We start from the raw sequence: 17,194 nt of genomic DNA on the forward strand, positions 1-17,194 counted from the left end.
TCTAGTCGTATCTCCTCTGAGTCCATAAAATTCCCTCAGGTTCATTTTCTTTTTTCAAATAATACACATGTGTGCATATGAGCGTCAGGGTCTCATGCTTAGTCAACTGAGTCAGTGTATTTCCGCTTGCCGCCAGCTGAACTCACACACAAATGCCATTTGTGTGCATGTTACATTTTGCACGTCACTCTTCAATATTTTCATAGCATGTTTGAGATCATCAAATCCTTCAAATTCAGGGAGTGAAGTGAAGTGAATTGTCGAGCAACAATTCTGTTTGAACCAACGAACCAAATTATAGCGTTACGATTATTAGGTGTCGCTGCTGTCGTACAAAATTAATAAATTCACTTGATGATTATGGTATGCAGTCGAGTCGCACGTTCAGTTACGATTTTCCATTGAAATTTACAACACAGTATCATTGTAGTAGTGATAATTCGTGGAGTGTTAGAGTATTCGGTGAATTTGTAGCGGTTTGAGGCGAGTAGTTGATCGTAGTTGCTCGGAGAGACGCGAGTCAAGTAATTATGCCAGCGATAAGGTGCCAACAAACGTCACCAATACACGGTCGTACGTTGAATTACGCCGGAAAAGGTAACTGCTGTAGTTATAGACATTGAGCTTTTGCTCCCTGATTGAATCCTTTGGGGGAAGAGGTTGAAGAATTTTAAATTGTCAGCCCCACCTATTCATAACCACTCAAAAATATTTTAGTGTGTCAATTATTATCAGTTTGTTTGAAATTGTACGATAATCGTGAAAGCAATGACAACTTTTCGAGAATAACCTGTTTGTCGATAGTGAGATGTCATGATGGTTTGATTAATCGGAAATCAAGTGAGCATTCATCTATTACATCATTTAATTTTTTTCATGGTCTGCATTTAAATGGCCTTCTTGTTTTATAGCACGTGTAAAATTGGTTAATTAGTTGAGTGGATTTTTTGTTTCCAGTTTTTTAATGTTTCTATTTATTTAGGATGCAGCGAGGTCAGTTGAAGGACATCTCGTCCTGGATGGCTCGCTTGCTCCCGGAATCTTTGGACAATTTTACAAAATCAGAAGGTCAGAAAATGTTCGGTGCCAAGACCACGGGCTCCAGTACATTTTATACAGATCTAGAGGAAACTGAAAATGAAGAGACAATACTCCGAGAATTCCATAAGAATCAGGGTTCACAGGATTCCCAGACAGCTAGTGACGATGGCAATTCTCAGGACTCTGATTCCGCTGTGTGCATTGAGGAGCATCAGGCACAACAGCAATATACAAGTCATTCCTTCCACAGGATCGCAAGTTTTGGGGGCTTTCCTAGATTTCAACCTTTCGTTATGTCTGCCTCGACACCTGGTGAATGCACCACGGTCGAGAGAGTCGAGGAGACAACTTCCATTGTCCAGATGTCACATAGTGTGCTAGAGTATAGAAGCAGCAGGTGATTATTATTTTTAAACGGTTTAAACAGCTTACGAGAGTTTAATTCAATTAGGATGTATTAAAAACAATTGTCAGGGTTGTTACATCACAGTAATTGCAATGTTGAGCTCAAACTGAATGCCATTGTAATTAAAATGGTGTATACGAATTTTAAACTAATTACATTTGAGTGAATAATATTAATTTGGAGGGAATTTGTGTTTTATAGATACACAAGTTCATCGAAACAATCTACCAATCAGTATAATCTAGAATCCTTCGAAAATAGTGAATCTGAGAGTGACGAGGAATCTGAGGATACTCGATCTTCGCAATCAGAATTACGAGCAATTCCCGACGAAAAAGATGCACCTAGTGAATTGAAATCCTCTACACGAATAGATAAATACGATTCTAAGCGACAAAAGGCCCAAAAAGTTGCTGAAGAACTTCTCAACACTGAGAACAAATACGTGCTCATTCTCCACCTGATCGATCAAGTATTCCAGTTCCGGGTCGATCAGGAGAATCGAGCCCACCCAATGTTTCCCCCTGAAACTGTCCAGCACATGTTTTCCAACATAAAATCTATTTACAAATTTCACAATGACTTCCTGTTACCCCAGCTCGAAGAACGAATGAAAAATTGGGATACGAACTCGAGAATTGGTGATATAATGAAAAATTTTGCACCCTTCTTGAAAATGTATACAGAATACGTGAAGAACTTCGATTATGCCATGAATTTGATTAGTACGTTACAACAGAAAGTGCCACGATTTGCAGCGATAGTCAATGAAATTCAGAAGCTCGACGAGTGTGCAAAACTCTCTCTGTCTCACCACATGCTGAGTCCCATCCAGAGACTACCCAGGTACGAACTTCTCCTCAAAGATTATCTGAAAAATCTCAGCGAGGACAGCGAGGATTACGAGGATACCAAGAAGGCCTTGGAGCTTGTCTCAACGGCAGCAAATCATACGAATGAAGCCATGAAGAAAATCGATAAGTTCAAAAAATTATTAGAAATCCAAGAAAGTATTCACGATGCCACGGACCTAGTCAGCGCGACTCGTGAGCTCGTCAAAGAGGGTCGCATCGTCAAAATATCAGCGAGAAGTGGTGATCACCAGGAGAGATATTTATTTCTATTTAGTGATATTCTACTGCTCTGTTCGATAAGACTGATACCAGGACCATTGTATCGATTGCGAGCCAAATTTTTCATTGAAAATCTTGAAGTCGTTGAGGGTGATAATCTGGAAACTGCCAATACTTTTTATCTGAGGTATGGAAATAAAAGTATTGAATTGTACACACACTCTGGTGCGGAAAAAGCTGCTTGGTTGGATGCACTTTTCCAAACAATGCAGGAGATAATAAAGAGAAAGGCCAGTTTGAAAACAGGCAGTACGAAGACTGCCTTAGTTAAGGCTGATGATGTTACTAGGTGCATGGTCTGTGAAGCTATATTCTCAGTTATGAAGAGGAAGCACAATTGTAGGGCATGTGGAATTGTCGTATGCAGTAAATGCTCAAACCAAAAATTATTGTTCGAGGATAACAAGAATATGAGGGTTTGTCGTCTTTGTCATGCAGCACTGACTCAACCCTTGACTAAATCCCCGTCTTCACCAGCTGGTCCTGTCCCAAGTCTTCTTCAAGTCTCTGCTAATGCACCGTCCGTACTCTCCGGTTATCTATTATTGAAGACTCAGGCGAGTAAACCCTGGGCTCGCAGATGGTTCTCACTGCATTCTGATTTTGTTCTCTACACTTTTAAATCTGAAGCTGAGAATTTGGCACTCACTGCAACTCCAATGCCGGGATATACACTCACTGAGGGAAATGATTTGCCTGATGAGGATCCATTAAATCCGAGGGATAGAAAAGGCACATTCAAAATTCATCATTCCAGAAAATGTTATTATCTCCAGGCCTCTTCCCAACAGGACATGGACAGGTGGATGCATGCTCTCAGTCTAGCTACCAAAGCTGAATTACCCCACTCAAGGCAAGACGACCAGCCAGAGTCCCAATCTGCTCAGCCAGTACATAATCAAGATTATTTACAACCATAAAGAGAAATAGAAATTTAATAAGTAAACAAAGAGACAGCAACGCACAAAAGAGCTAAAGTTTTGTACCTTGGTATTTATGAAATTGAACTAGCCAATTTTTATATCTTTAAACACATCATCAGCATTAGCTATTTGTACATTTAAGTAAATAATTATGTTATTATGTTCTATACAGTAATTTGTTGGTAACGAAAAATCAAGTCAATTGACTGTGCAACTGAAGCGCTTGTTGTTTTGTAATATTGTGTTATAGTATATTTAAATATATATCCCAGTAAATCTAAGTGCTCGTGTGCTTTGACGAATGAAACTGCCAGAGAATTCGAAATTCATTTTAAAAAATATCCAATTGCTCGGATACTAAATAAGGTAGCTACCAATTTTGTAAATCTACAATCCGAAAAATTTTATTTCTACTTGAATTGTTCTCAGGGATCTTCAAGTCAGGAATTATGTTTTTTTTTTAATTCGATCGGAAAAATGTGTGGAGACCGGGTGGCATTTAATAAATTTTTCTCATCTTGCAAACTCGAATATTCGTCCCATAATTGAATCTATTTACCTAATAAACCTGTCGACTGATCCCTCTGACAGTGGGACTGCTATTGAGGCAGTTGAGGCAGGTCAGACACCCCCATTGCGTGTGGCGCCCTCCCTTTCTTGGGGTGCATTACTACGATGCCGCTGAGGTCATTCAAACCCCCCGAACTGAGCCTCTCCTTTAGTCAATCCTCTTTGGATCGGACTATAGACGCAACAACAGTCAAGTAAAGCGTAACCTCATAGTTATGCATCTCTCTAATATCTCCAATATCCACTCCACCAGTCATACCGAAATATCTAGACCAAATATTTACTATTTATTCTTCATTATAAGAATTGCCGTAAGAAATTCAATCAATAAATTGACAGGAACAATCCTGAGTAGCCCGTAGTGTTCTCTCATAAATTCAAAATCATTGAGGAATAGAATAATGACAGTATGACGCTTCGAAATGATGGAATTGACAAAGAGAGGAGTTAACTCATTGAAATAGTGATGCTTCCATCAACGGGTTATTTCAAATCGATAAATTGTCCGTTTTATGACAGCGGCACATGTGACAGGCCTTATTGCCACTTCAAACACCTGCGAAGAGGTAATGAGTTTATTGGAATTATCCATAATTGTTGGACCGTGGGAAAACAATGAAATCTGACATCCATTGTTGCTTATAGATGATGTGCCGAATCCAGCACCATCGATTGTGGGTTACAGCACAGTTCAGGAGCCCCAGAAAATCATCGAGTCAGTTGATGGGGGTGAAAAAAGCGGAGCCACCCCCTCACAAACTCCTAATCCTGAGATGATACAACAGTTGGTTTCTGATGCAGTCAGCAAGGCTCTCGCTGATCAGGGTGTCACGGATTCAGACAATGTTTCTAAAGATATTGTTTCTAAGGTCGTTGAGGGCCTCAAGCCAACACTGGTTCCAGCAATTGGCAAACACAGTGGGGTCCCTCAATCTATAACTAAACCGTGTGTATATAATCCAACGCCAATATCAGAGCTCAGAAAACGACACATTGCAGTGCCTGTTTATAATCCGACGAGAGAGAGTAAGGTTGCTGTCAAGAGAAAATCCACAGAGGACTCAGCGAAACCCTGGCTCAGTGCGCTGCCTGAATCCATAAAGAACGATCAAAAGAGAATTAGTGAAATAACTTACAAACCTACGGCTATAGTTCATGATAAAGACATTGGGGATCCACTCAATTATGTTCCAACTACTAAGTCAGATGACAGTAATTCAAGTGACTACTCTAAACGGAAGGAGGCTTATTACCCCAAGTGTAAGAAACGTCGAGAGGAGTATGTCCCAAAAAAGGTCAAAGCTCCTCTGCAGTCTGTAGCGCACTTGGATGAGGTGTCCCTCGATTCGTTTGATCCGGAGTTTAATCTGTTGGATGATATTTTGATAGGGGATCCCAAAGGATTGAAAAATTACGAGAGCAGTTCCCAGGACATGTATAGTATTGAGGGAAGATTTTCAGATGAGGAGTATATGGAGGAACCTGAGGCAACCAAAGAAGCACGTAAAATTGAGGAGGGTGTGACTCAAGAGGCGATTATTATTGACGAGCCAGAAAAAAAGGAAGATAACGATAATGGTGTGACGAGAGATTTTACAGTTAATACTACCAGCAATAGTAATACAAACAATGAAAATTGCCGGAGAAAAGATTCGAAAAAAGATAAAAACTCGAAATCAAATCATGATGACGAGTCCAGAAGAGGTTCTGTCAGTTCAGAATCGTCTAAACACAGTGAGACACACAAATCTTCCATACGAGAACACTCGAACAAAGAAAACTCAACGGAAAAAAAATCCACGAGTCACAGTAGCAAAAATTCTAGCAGTGACAGAGACAAGAAGAGTTCTCACAGTAGAAGAGACTCGAAAGATCACAACAAAAGTTCAAATTCATCACATTCACACAGATCCTCATCAAGTAGGCATAAAGACAGTAAAAAACATAAAAGTAAGAGCAGTTCTTCCCATAGTACTAGAGACAAGTCACATCAATCGAGTTCTCACTCAGATAAATCAGCGACTTCCAAAGAAAATACTCACCACAAGTCAAGTAGACACGATAAGAAGAAATCCTCAAATTCGTCACGCTCCAAGTCAGGGGAGAAGTCCACATCCAAGTCCTCGGAGAAATCCTCGAGGTCTAGCTACAAATCCAAAGATACGAAAGAATCATCTGAAAAAAATCAATCAGATCATGACTCGTCCAGTGAAGCTGTCAATAATTTTATCGGTGAGGAGCTTCTCCAGTCTTCAGATTCCGAACACGATGTCGAGGAGGAGTGCCTCAAAATTTTTCAAGAGTATCAGGTGACCGAGGCGCCAAAAAATATTCAAATTCATCAAACGAAAAAAGCAAATGAGGTAATTGAAGAAGTTGGTAAAAAACGTGTTGCTCATCCCTCAGCAGAATATTCTGTAACTCGTAATGCCGGACCAGCTCAACCACTTAAAAAGGCACCCAATCCCCAGCAACGAATGTACGATCGTTGGCGAATGATGCGAGAAGCTGCTGCTGACAAAGCTGCTGAAAGAGCGTCTAAGCAAACGATTCCTGAGACAGAAGAAATACAAACCAATAACACAGTTGAAATAAAAACTAAAAATATTGCACCCATCAAAACAATACACAATGAGCCTCAAGTTAATGGAAATGGTAAGACTGCTGAAATTTCCGGATGATTTCAATACAGCGATAGATAATAACTTTCCATAAATTTTTCAAGGCCGTGTAAGAATAGCACATGTTCCTTACGCAATGTCCCTGGCACTGTCGAAAAAGAAAGTAGTTGATAGTACATCGAAGCCGATGGAATCAAAGACAGTAGCGCAAACAGCAAAAGGCACACCTCGAATCGCTCATATCCCACAAACAGTAAGCACTCTTGAGCAATATTTTTCATTATTTAATAATATGTCTTTCCAGCAATCATTTCCGTGATTAATTGACGATTTTTTGCTGACCTCCAATAAAAAAATTATAAAATATTATGATAAATTGCAGGTACCGACTCTGGTTCGCCCCGAGCCACTTCAAGTGGCAAACCAGAAGTTTGCTATAAATGTTCGTCAGTATTACGTTAACCTCATGCACGACATTTGCGTACAAATATACACCAATGGTGATGACGCTGCACAACGTGCACTACGTGAGGAGCTTGCCTGTCACGAGCGCTGCAAAGCCCTGGCAGTTTACAAAAATTCATGTATGCTCGCTGCTCACAGACTCAGAAAGGAAGTCGATCAGGGTGAACTGGATGGATCAGTACCATCAGCAAGTGGAATGTTATCCCACGATGCTGTACTTGCTGGTAAATCAAAGGGCTCTTGGAGCGTTGTTAAGGTGAAAAAAGCGGTGACTGATTTCAAGGGCTCGGCTCTTTACTGCATGCTCAAAAAATGGATAATGACAGAGACACAGCTGCGAGACAATGGATTCCCACGAGCTCACCCCGAGGGCCCCAAGGGGAGAGCTATGATATATGCCACGAGAAATCAACCGTTAATTTCCAAAGTGCCTAATGAGAGATTCTGCATTCGTTGTGGCCAAGCCTACATGGTCGACAAACGGGGTTGTCCCGTCAAAGAACAAAATTGCATCTATCACTGGGGTCGAAAATTTACTGTGAGGGGGGAGGGAAGGTACAGCTGTTGTCAGCAGTATGGATCAGCGGGTGGTTGTACTGACGCTAAAAATCATGTGTGGGATTTTGTTGATTATGAAAATCTCAGGGGGTACGTTGGAACATTACCCAAGGAGGGTTGTGAAGAGGAGGACCAAGGGGTTTATGCCCTCGATTGCGAAATGACGTACACCACACAAGGTTTAGAGTTGACAAGGGTCACGGTTATTAATGAGGATTGTAACGTTATTTACGAGACTCTTGTTAAGCCTGATAATCCAATTATTGATTATAACACGAGGTATGCAATAATATAATAATAATTATTAGCTCGACAAGTGATATTATCAATTTGGTTGATTGGTTGGAATTGCAGATTTTCAGGGATTACCGAAGAAAATATGGCGGGTGTGACCACAAGCCTGCTGGACGTACAGGCAACTTTATTAACAATGTTCTCGGATCACACGATATTAGTGGGCCACAGTTTGGAAAGTGATTTCAAAGCACTGAAACTCATCCACAACACAGTTGTGGATACTAGCATGATGTTTCCCCATAAAAATGGACCACCGTATAAACGTGCCCTGAGAAATTTGTGCTCCGAATATCTACGTAAAATCATTCAGAATGATGGTGAGTATTACGATGTAATAAAGAGGATAGGTTACAAGCTTTATTTTACCATGTCTATATTGTCGAACCATTATCTAAATTGATGCTGTTTCACGCCTCGTTTAAAGTCGGAGGTCACGATAGTAACGAGGATGCTGTCGCTTGTATGGAACTGATACACTGGAAAGTCAAAGAGGAAGCCAAACTTCAGTGAATGGAGGATAAATCCATCAGTTTATCTCTCACACCGATCAATATCCAAATCTGTGTTACTATTCTACTGCCGATTACATCACAAATTCACTGTATAAATGTGTAATATACTGTGTAATATTATGAAGTGGCGGATGCAGAAATGCAGGATTACTCTTGTTCACACTTAAATACATAAAAACATTATCAGTTTATTCCGATAAATATTGTCGACGAAATTCAGTACACCTTCATGATTATCATCCATTTCAATTACTATTTTTGTACTTCGTTGGCTATTTATATTCACATTGATTAAACGTTATCAGAACAATGAAATTCATTATTTATTTATTTTTTATTTTGTACACATGGGAAAATTATTTTTACACTGTATTATCAAAAATCAAGTTTCAATCTTCGTTACGTGAAAGCATCATCAAGCAAAGCTGCTCTCAATCAAATGACTATTTTTTTTTTACTATTTTATTTAGTGCCGCATAATTTGATTATATCCCTTTCAAATAATTCCTGTTTTAATTGAAAAATATAGTTCCTATTTTTTCGTATATAAACAACGATTTTACATCTGTCTTCTCTTTTACAACAAAGATATTATTTAATCTAGGCTCCGCTCCATCGAACTTGATAGGAAGTCATTTCGACGGCGCAAATTATTGACATCATTTTTTAATATCCAACACCTTCGAAAATGCACGAATAGCTCCTGATTTTTTTCCAAATTACCCACTTGTGATTTACCAACAATGAAGTTATGTAAAACATTATATAATACTGAGAGCTCGATTTATCAAAGTCAATCGTCAAATTCGCGATGTGAATTCCATTCTCATTCTTCATAAATGCTATCGAGTCCTATCGAGAAGAACGTGGTATTCGGCTGTATATATAATATGTACAAATTAATACTTAAAGTAGACGTCTATACAATCTCGTGTGAATATATATTAATGGTATGAATTAATAGGTTGATCATTGCACGTTCCACTAGATTGCCTGAGTATGATTCTATCCCTGCATTATCATAAAAATTGGCGATCCTCATAAATATAGGTATAATAAACTATACATCGAGACTAGTCTCAATGAGATCTTACTAGTCAATATTACACATTGTACCTGAAAATTTCACGCCACTGCTGACTCCATTGAATACGGAATTACGAAAAATATAGATGAGGCCTTTTTTTAAAATCCGATGATGAGCTCGATGGACAAATCTTCTAAAAATATGGAATTCCATTCGTGTCGATATGAAGGCATCTATCAAAAGACACATTAGCTTCATTGAAACTTTCCAACTAGTGAACGGTTCTTAAGACATTCCATTGATAAATCGTGAGTCCATTGAACAGCTAAGTAAATTTTTTTGCTCATTGCATGTCTTACATGTCGCCGCTCGGATGGTCGTGAATTACTAGAATTATCTGTTGTCATCGCTCCTCGCTCCCGATGATCTCCGGAAAAATTCCAATGATTATGTTCTCTTCGTCTTCATGATTGAATTGAATTCCTCTTGGTGTATTCAGCAATACTCTAGGAAGTCCGGGATTTTTCTAAGGCTTGAGGCCTTCGTCGTCGTACTCCTGATCACCAACGAGATACAAAAATTGGAAAGCTATTGCGAGGAGACTAATACCTAGGAGGTCTCCCATGGCAGTTAGATAAGGAATTGCTGAGTTATCCGGATCAATTCTTCTTTTCCACATCCAGTGGATCATGATATAGGCAATGTAAAGGAGTGCTGCCACCTGAAGCATTGCAGCACAAAGATAGACAAAGACAAATAGTGCTGTGAGCGATGTGTCACCGTCTTTCATATATTTTATCATGTAGATGAATATTATGTGGCCAGGGATGACCATGGCCATCAAAACCCGCGTCGTTCTCGCGTGTAAACCTGAAAGACAAATATTTGTCATTACTCGGTTCGATGAATTGTAACTTGCTCGGTATTCGGTACTTGCTCACCTTTGCCGAAGAAATTGGCGATTGGAGTGATGAAGATGACAGGATGGGTATGCCCCGGTGGAATCAGAAGTGTTCCAAGATCTGCTTGTTTGTGGAGGGCAGTGGATATTCGACTTGCTTGGACTGCCACCAAGTTTCCACCGACTCCATTTATCACCGGTTGAAATACTGTGAGATTCTCAAAACGTGAGACCATAAATTCGAGAATTAAACCACCGCAGCTGAAAAATTACACATCCATAGAGAACAATAAGACACAGTAGAACGAAGTCTCGAGTACAGAATTCTGACAACACAATTACCTGCTAATCAGCATGGCAACCATGACCGGTGTCCAGCCCGAGTAAAGCACATCATTGGTGTATTTATTTCTCTTGGCAATCCACACCCACAGAGGAGTGATAAGAATATAACACGCGATGATAAGGGGTGCTAGCCAATCCTGTTTATCAATTGCCTCGTAGAGGATCGTGGATATCCAGGATAATAGGGCCAAGGAAGTGATGTCTCCGAGGCTTGCAGCTATTGGAGTTGCAACGTTATCAGGATTAATGTGGCAATGCCGAGAGAAGACAATTACCCCTGCGGTAATTAATCCGAGAACAAATGATGCTAGGGAAGCTGTGACAAGACTGCTGGCACAGAGGAGGTAAGTGTGGTCTAATGATACAGTGCCATTTCTAAATGCACCCATCACAATTGCTACCACTGATCCTAGGAATCCCACAACGATTGCTTGACACTGCAATTATTAATCATCGATTTAATTTCCCAATGTCAACTCCTCTGTCGACATTTTTTTTTTTAATAATCAATGAATTATCCAATAGTTATACATGCATATTCGTGCGAGGCCATGAGAATTATATTTATCAGGGCAGGTTTAAAAGGATTAGTGAAAAAACATGGTGTCAATGTGTTTAACGCACGAGTCAGAGATGATGGCAAACATAATGAAGGTCGAGTGAACGTCACAGACCGTGAATACATAATGAAATAAAATCGTGGCGCCGATGATAAGGATGTATCAGTCCAAATGGAAACTTCTGAAATGGTAGACATTTGGATTTATACGTTATTTAAATAATCTCGTTGGTGTAACGACAATTTTATACCTGAATCAGTACTAAATTTCCAACGATCATGTACCATTGTTGCTTGGGTGCATCCATATTTCCAAGATTGGCCTGGGTTGATAGGCGAGAGGCAAGAGTCATCTCCAGATTTCCCTTTAATCCTAATAGTGCCGGTACCAGAATCATTAATTCACTTACTTTTTCAAATACCTCCCAATGCTGCAATTAGTAATATAAGTGAGATTAATGATGAGGTAATGAGGATAATATCGGCGGATTATCGAGGGATAATTTACCTGAACGATATCTAAAACGAGACCAGCTCCAACCATTCCAAGTCCAGCAACGAGAAATGGAATAAATACTTGAATTGTAATAGCGAGATAGGATTCCACGGGCTCGTCGTTGTTGTCACCGCAGAGCCTGCTCTCGGCGACGACGTCTGGTAGACGTCCCCCATCACCATTCTCATCAATAATCGTCACCTCCTGACAATCATCACCGGTGAGAGGTGCTGTCAAGGCAGCAGGTGTATTTGTTTCCGAAACGGTGCGTGATCGGTTACCGGTCGGTGTCATCCTATACGAATTGCGTTTACTCGGTAACAGAGGCTCCTTGCATGGTCCACTGCCAAAAAACAAAACCAACACATTCTATTATTGTCAGGTTTCACCCATGTCGTGATCATTTTTTTTTTAATCCAGTGTATCCCAACGAATGATCGTACTCTTCAAATTTTACTGAATTATCGGTGTGCGGTTGTACGTCATCCTCGAGACTCTCTTGATAGTGAACTTTTAAATTTTTCGGTCCAGGATTACACTCCAGCATCTTATGAACAGACACTCTCCCGTCAGTCTTAAAACCGCGTACATACGGCAATTGTACTTTCGCTAATTGAAACGACAAGTGCATCCGTGTGAGGAATGATGAAAACCTGTGGAATTTGTGTATCTCTGATTGTCATCATGTTGTAAATCTCTCCACACCTTCTCTCTTGAAAGTATCTTTATCACTCAGTAATTCAATCTACCACTCTGCTGTGATCCGCGAGACCTTGATCGTTGAGGGTAAAAATTCGATTCTACCGGCTATTTTTACTCACTGCATAAAGTCAAGGTACTCCTCATATGAATGCACACATGAATAGTCAGATTGGTGCTACTTGAATTACTGACCATGTGGAGCTTCGGCACGTGGTAGTTGCGCGACTTATTGCAATTACTCCATCACACAATTCATTACCTGCCCTTGATGATTTTTCAATCGTCAATTTGAGTGATCCGAATAAAAATGAAAATTAAAAAATGGAAATGATCCGCGAATGCTATTATGAATTTGAAATTGAGGGGCTGTTCACTCTGAAATTCAGTGGCACCACGATTTCATGAAGTGATTTAAATGAAATAATAAATCATTGAAATGCCCCTCGCTCGAAATGATCGATGAAGAGTTAGTCTCACCTCACAGAGAGAAGAATCTGGCAATGGAGAGAATGAAGAGGCCAAAGCTGGAGATGAAAACTGGAGATTCAGTTATCTCAGCGAGAATTGCTGGTGATAATAGCACTCGATTATTGAACATCGAGTTGTTCTTCTCGCTGGCCACTCGAGGGGCCGTATCATGATACGGTTACATCGCGACTGACAGACCAGACAGGAATAGACGAGTTGAAAGAGCACCCCCAAGTCTACCATCGACATGACGTTGAAACTCGTTCTAGGCAGGCGCATACTTATCGATCATAGCAATACGCAATATATCGCTCATATACGTATGCCTTCGGTTCGTACACTGGCAAGGAATAATATCTGAATAACAGAAATTCTCCGATTGATTGAAATCATTCAACGACTTGAGATCCAGACAATGGACCACTCGCCGAAACGCGTGTCCTCCTGAATATTCGGTGATCAAAATTCTGTCGCAAAATCAGTTCGGTGGGAAAAATGCATAGTCAATCAGATTTTCCAGGGATTTCCACAGATGTGGGTGTGGAAGAAATATTGAGAATACTGTGTTGTATTAATGCGTGGGTGCGGAAAATTTCACGATTACGCAGGTCTCTGACATTCAGCTGGGCACCTCCATGTGGGTGGATGAAATGGCATTCGAACTTTAGAATGAATATTTACAGCGACCCCGCGATTTTATTAGTGATTTACCCCTCGGGTCTGCTGCAATGTTATAAATGTTTGGCGAAATTTGAAAAATCCTAGGATTTCTCAAATTTTCCTGTTAAAATGCCAGGCTCGAAGGTAGAATGAAGAATCGTTGTGTTGGTCAGCTAAATAGTAATCTCCGGTTGGTAAATTTCAACATCCGGTTCAACCAAAAATATCTCCATCATTATAGCGAGAAATAAACACGGTGATTTTATTGCCCGAGTTTTGTCTGCTAATGTAGAATCAAATGGACTAGCGTATTAGCACTTATGAGTCGATTGTGTTAGTTGTCACAAGTTGATATTAAGCCCAGTCGGTGGCTGATGGTTAGTAGTAGCAGGGGCAATTTGTATTCTGGTAACTTCTGGACTAGGTCACATCCATGGAGGCCCACTTTTCTGATTACCCGGTTAAACGTTTGGATTTCGTTCTAATTTTTCAACGTCAACGCGGTCGTCAGCTGATATCTCCGCACTATCTTATGGTCGGACCAGAATTGTGACTTTGTTGGCTTGAAAGTGCATTTTTCGTGCAATTTTTGCGCCCAAATCTCGCAATTCGTGGACCTCAAAAACATTCGATAATTGCTCTGGAGTTTTTCATAAAAAATTATTGCGTACAATCGACGTGGACAATTGGTGGGAAAATAAACTCGTTTCTCTGATTATGTATCAACCCGATGAAGAAAATGATTGCACGTGTCGCTGGTTTGTTGATAATCATCGTTATAATTTAAAAATCCTATGAATCATGTGTGCATCTGGAGTCTTGTTGTATAAACATCATTTATAAATAATGAGTTTTCCATTTTTTTTTTAATCATACGCGTCAGCGTGGAAACGTGTTTAATTACTGATGTACAATGCAATTACTAGTATTCATTTTTCTCAGCCTTGAATTATCGTCGCAGTTTGCGTGACGACGTCATTTTAATCAGTACTCATTCACTGATCATAAGTCGGTTGACATGGGTAATCGGAGGTGTAATCGATATTTTTGTTTTCGGGAATAAACAAGTTGCTTGACGATTCTAAAAATATTATGCACTTGAATAGAATTGTCTGAGATATTGCTGAAGGGTTGGGCTTATCGAGGGAATCACGGAGTCGTGAATTTAATTTAATTCTATAGCGATACAATGATTTCACCAGTGAGGAGGAGGTAGGAAAATTTCATTTGAGCCTGGTAAATACCATTTTTTCATACATACAAACGAGTATAAAATGGCACTGAGAGGGAAGGGGAAAACAAACTATCCAGCTCACTGATTATTAGTTAAATGCCCTCAAAGTGTATAGTGGTACATTACTCTCCATGACGGCGGGATAGGCTTGCGGCCTCATCTAATTGACATTGTCACTGATGTTCAGGGCCGTTGACGAACCACCGTGAATCCACTTGGTTCATTTTGTTCCTCGAGCACGTGGTGCTATCAACCATTACGATATACCGAAACCAAAAATTTTTTCTTACAACTGGAATTGATTCATCGAACGCCTGCATTAATCTGAACCTCGCAAAAAAAAATTCGATTACAGCGAGACGATTCGAATTTTTTATTGTTCAAGTTCATTTTGCTTAAATTTCATTTATAAATGAGAAAATTTCTCCTCCAATTCGGAGATACTCAGCGTAAATGATAATCGAATTGTGGGAAGTTCGATTGGCTGTAGGAGCATATGTTTATTCAATACTGGAATTTTTTATTCTCAGTACACCAGTCGCGGTTTTTTTTTCTGTTTGCTATTCATTAACAAATTCTCGGTCTTGTATCTGTTGCAATTATTAGAATAGGAATGGACTCACCTCAGTGAACGACTCCTGCCTCGATTATTGGCATGAGCGTTGAGCTTCTCCATTTTGAAACTCATCTCAGGGCCCTTGGAAGAATTAAATCCTACTCAATAATTAATTGTTTTCGGTAGCCAATTGAAAATGTTGGAATATAAAAGTGAGTCCCTTTAAAATTCCGTATTTACGGTGCTCTTTTCTGTCTGATAGGTATCACTTATATTGCCTCATCATCAGGAGAATGACGTAATTATTCAATTATTATTTATTGACATATCAATCGCGCGTTCGTACTATTTATTTAATGTTAGAGCAATGTTTGTCGTTTTTTATGTGAAAACGCGTGAACGCGCAATTTTCGGTTTTGCAGAATTTTTTTCAAGTTCCACCGGCACTAAGTAGCTCTATTTGACCAAGTAATGAACACACTCGCATCTTCTCCGAAGACTGATTCTTCATTTTTGAGGAGTCGATGTGAATTTTTTTCCCCGGTAGTAGGCTAATTGTGCCACTGATACCGTACACCAGATTCGAGCCTCTGAGGTAATCCCCGAAAAAAACACGAGACAATTTCATAATCAAATATTAGTTTTATCCCAAATAATTGTGTGTAAAAGCTTAACGTAATTGTTATCATCGACCAATAGACAGGTAGAAAGAAGAGATTCATTTGCTTCACTCCTTAACGATTTGTTAAATTTATTTATTCTTGCCCAATGAGAGATAAAATTGTGGAACACCGGAGGTCAATTTACTGAACTTACGCTGATTAACAGTCAGCTCCTGATGGCGTTAGAAAATTTCAAATTTCGCATTTCGATTTCCAATTGATTTAGAGTCCCTTCCCATGGATTCACTTGAGTTCTTTTCCAGAATTTCGATAGCCGCGAAAAATTAAATAAAAAACTCTCAGCGCGATGTACAAAGATCAGATGTGGTTCAGCCAACAGCACACCTGACTAAAAAATTCCACAAAAATGAGATCGTAAACTTGTTCGTCCTATCTCCAACTGTTGATTGCATTTCACGGATTTGAAAAAAACAAAACATTTTTCACAATCACAAATCACAGAAATTGTCGATGAATGTCATGGCTCAAACTGGATTAATGGTCATTTAAGGTGATTATCTGACAGTTGGGGAAAATTTGTGTGGAGATTTAATGGTGAAGATACCGTCTGCTACGCGATGGCAGAGTTAGTTGGCACTGGCAGATCTAACTATTTCATTCACAGTTGCCAGTGGTTCGGTGTGGCACATCGCTATCGTGTTATACGCTTGGTACACGCATGAATGGGGCACGTATAAACGCATGCGATTACACGGTGTTAAGATAAAGAGCATGACAGAAAGACAAGGATCAACAAGATGGGTGGTATAGGTGGGCTAGAGTGATTTATTCAATCAACTGTAACTCCTCAAATTCAGAATTACACTTCCAGAGTTAAATCTTACTGTTTCCGCGGCTAATGAGTTAATGAGCTAACACCCAAATCAAGATGAAGAACTTCCTAATGAGGCAACATTGATTTAAAAAATTTCACTCAAAAAACGATAATAAATCACTTACCAAAAAATTCACGAATTAATCAATCAATTCGTTATCTTATCAAATATTTCCGCAAATAACGTGGAAACTTTTTTCAATGTCTTCCTCTTGATTGCATT

At 39.6% G+C, this 17,194-nt stretch overlaps 3 protein-coding genes across 6 annotated transcripts; 2 read left to right on the plus strand and 1 right to left on the minus strand.

Moving 5' to 3' along the window:
* Positions 1–60: 60 nt before the first annotated feature.
* LOC105266329 (epithelial cell transforming 2 pebble) lies at positions 61–4,028 on the plus strand. Of its 2 annotated transcripts, none has more exons than XM_011304386.1 (3): positions 61–840; positions 983–1,438; positions 1,649–4,028. In XM_011304386.1, the coding sequence occupies exons 2-3, from the start codon at positions 984–986 to the stop codon at positions 3,498–3,500; spliced, it is 2,307 nt and encodes a 768-aa protein (XP_011302688.1). In that variant the 5' UTR covers positions 61–840; position 983; the 3' UTR covers positions 3,501–4,028. The 2 variants fall into 2 exon arrangements, with proteins under 2 accessions (XP_011302688.1, XP_011302687.1); XM_011304385.1 differs by having other exon boundaries at positions 61–597.
* A 210-nt stretch (positions 4,029–4,238) lies between these two features.
* LOC105266330 (RNA exonuclease 1 homolog) lies at positions 4,239–9,932 on the plus strand. Its single transcript, XM_011304387.1, has 6 exons — positions 4,239–4,639; positions 4,719–6,728; positions 6,799–6,947; positions 7,077–7,996; positions 8,072–8,331; positions 8,439–9,932. The coding sequence occupies exons 1-6, from the start codon at positions 4,540–4,542 to the stop codon at positions 8,522–8,524; spliced, it is 3,525 nt and encodes a 1,174-aa protein (XP_011302689.1). The 5' UTR covers positions 4,239–4,539; the 3' UTR covers positions 8,525–9,932.
* A 96-nt stretch (positions 9,933–10,028) lies between these two features.
* Positions 10,029–16,717, minus strand: LOC105266331 (solute carrier family 41 member 1). 3 transcript variants are annotated; one of them, XM_011304389.1, is made up of 7 exons: positions 16,291–16,717; positions 15,542–15,615; positions 11,867–12,197; positions 11,610–11,789; positions 10,797–11,236; positions 10,495–10,715; positions 10,029–10,423 (listed from the first exon to the last, which is right to left on the minus strand). In XM_011304389.1, exons 2-7 carry the CDS (start codon positions 15,604–15,606, stop codon positions 10,080–10,082), a joined length of 1,581 nt encoding a protein of 526 aa, XP_011302691.1. In that variant the 5' UTR covers positions 15,607–15,615; positions 16,291–16,717; the 3' UTR covers positions 10,029–10,079. The 3 variants fall into 3 exon arrangements, with proteins under 3 accessions (XP_011302691.1, XP_011302693.1, XP_011302690.1); XM_011304391.1 differs by lacking the exons at positions 15,542–15,615; positions 16,291–16,717 and adding an exon at positions 13,034–13,214; XM_011304388.1 differs by lacking the exons at positions 15,542–15,615; positions 16,291–16,717 and adding an exon at positions 12,298–12,709.
* Between the last annotated feature and the right edge of the window lie 477 nt (positions 16,718–17,194).

This window comes from Fopius arisanus, unplaced genomic scaffold (genome assembly GCF_000806365.1).
Source record: "Fopius arisanus strain USDA-PBARC FA_bdor unplaced genomic scaffold, ASM80636v1 scaffold00037, whole genome shotgun sequence".
Taxonomy (NCBI): domain Eukaryota; kingdom Metazoa; phylum Arthropoda; class Insecta; order Hymenoptera; family Braconidae; genus Fopius; species Fopius arisanus.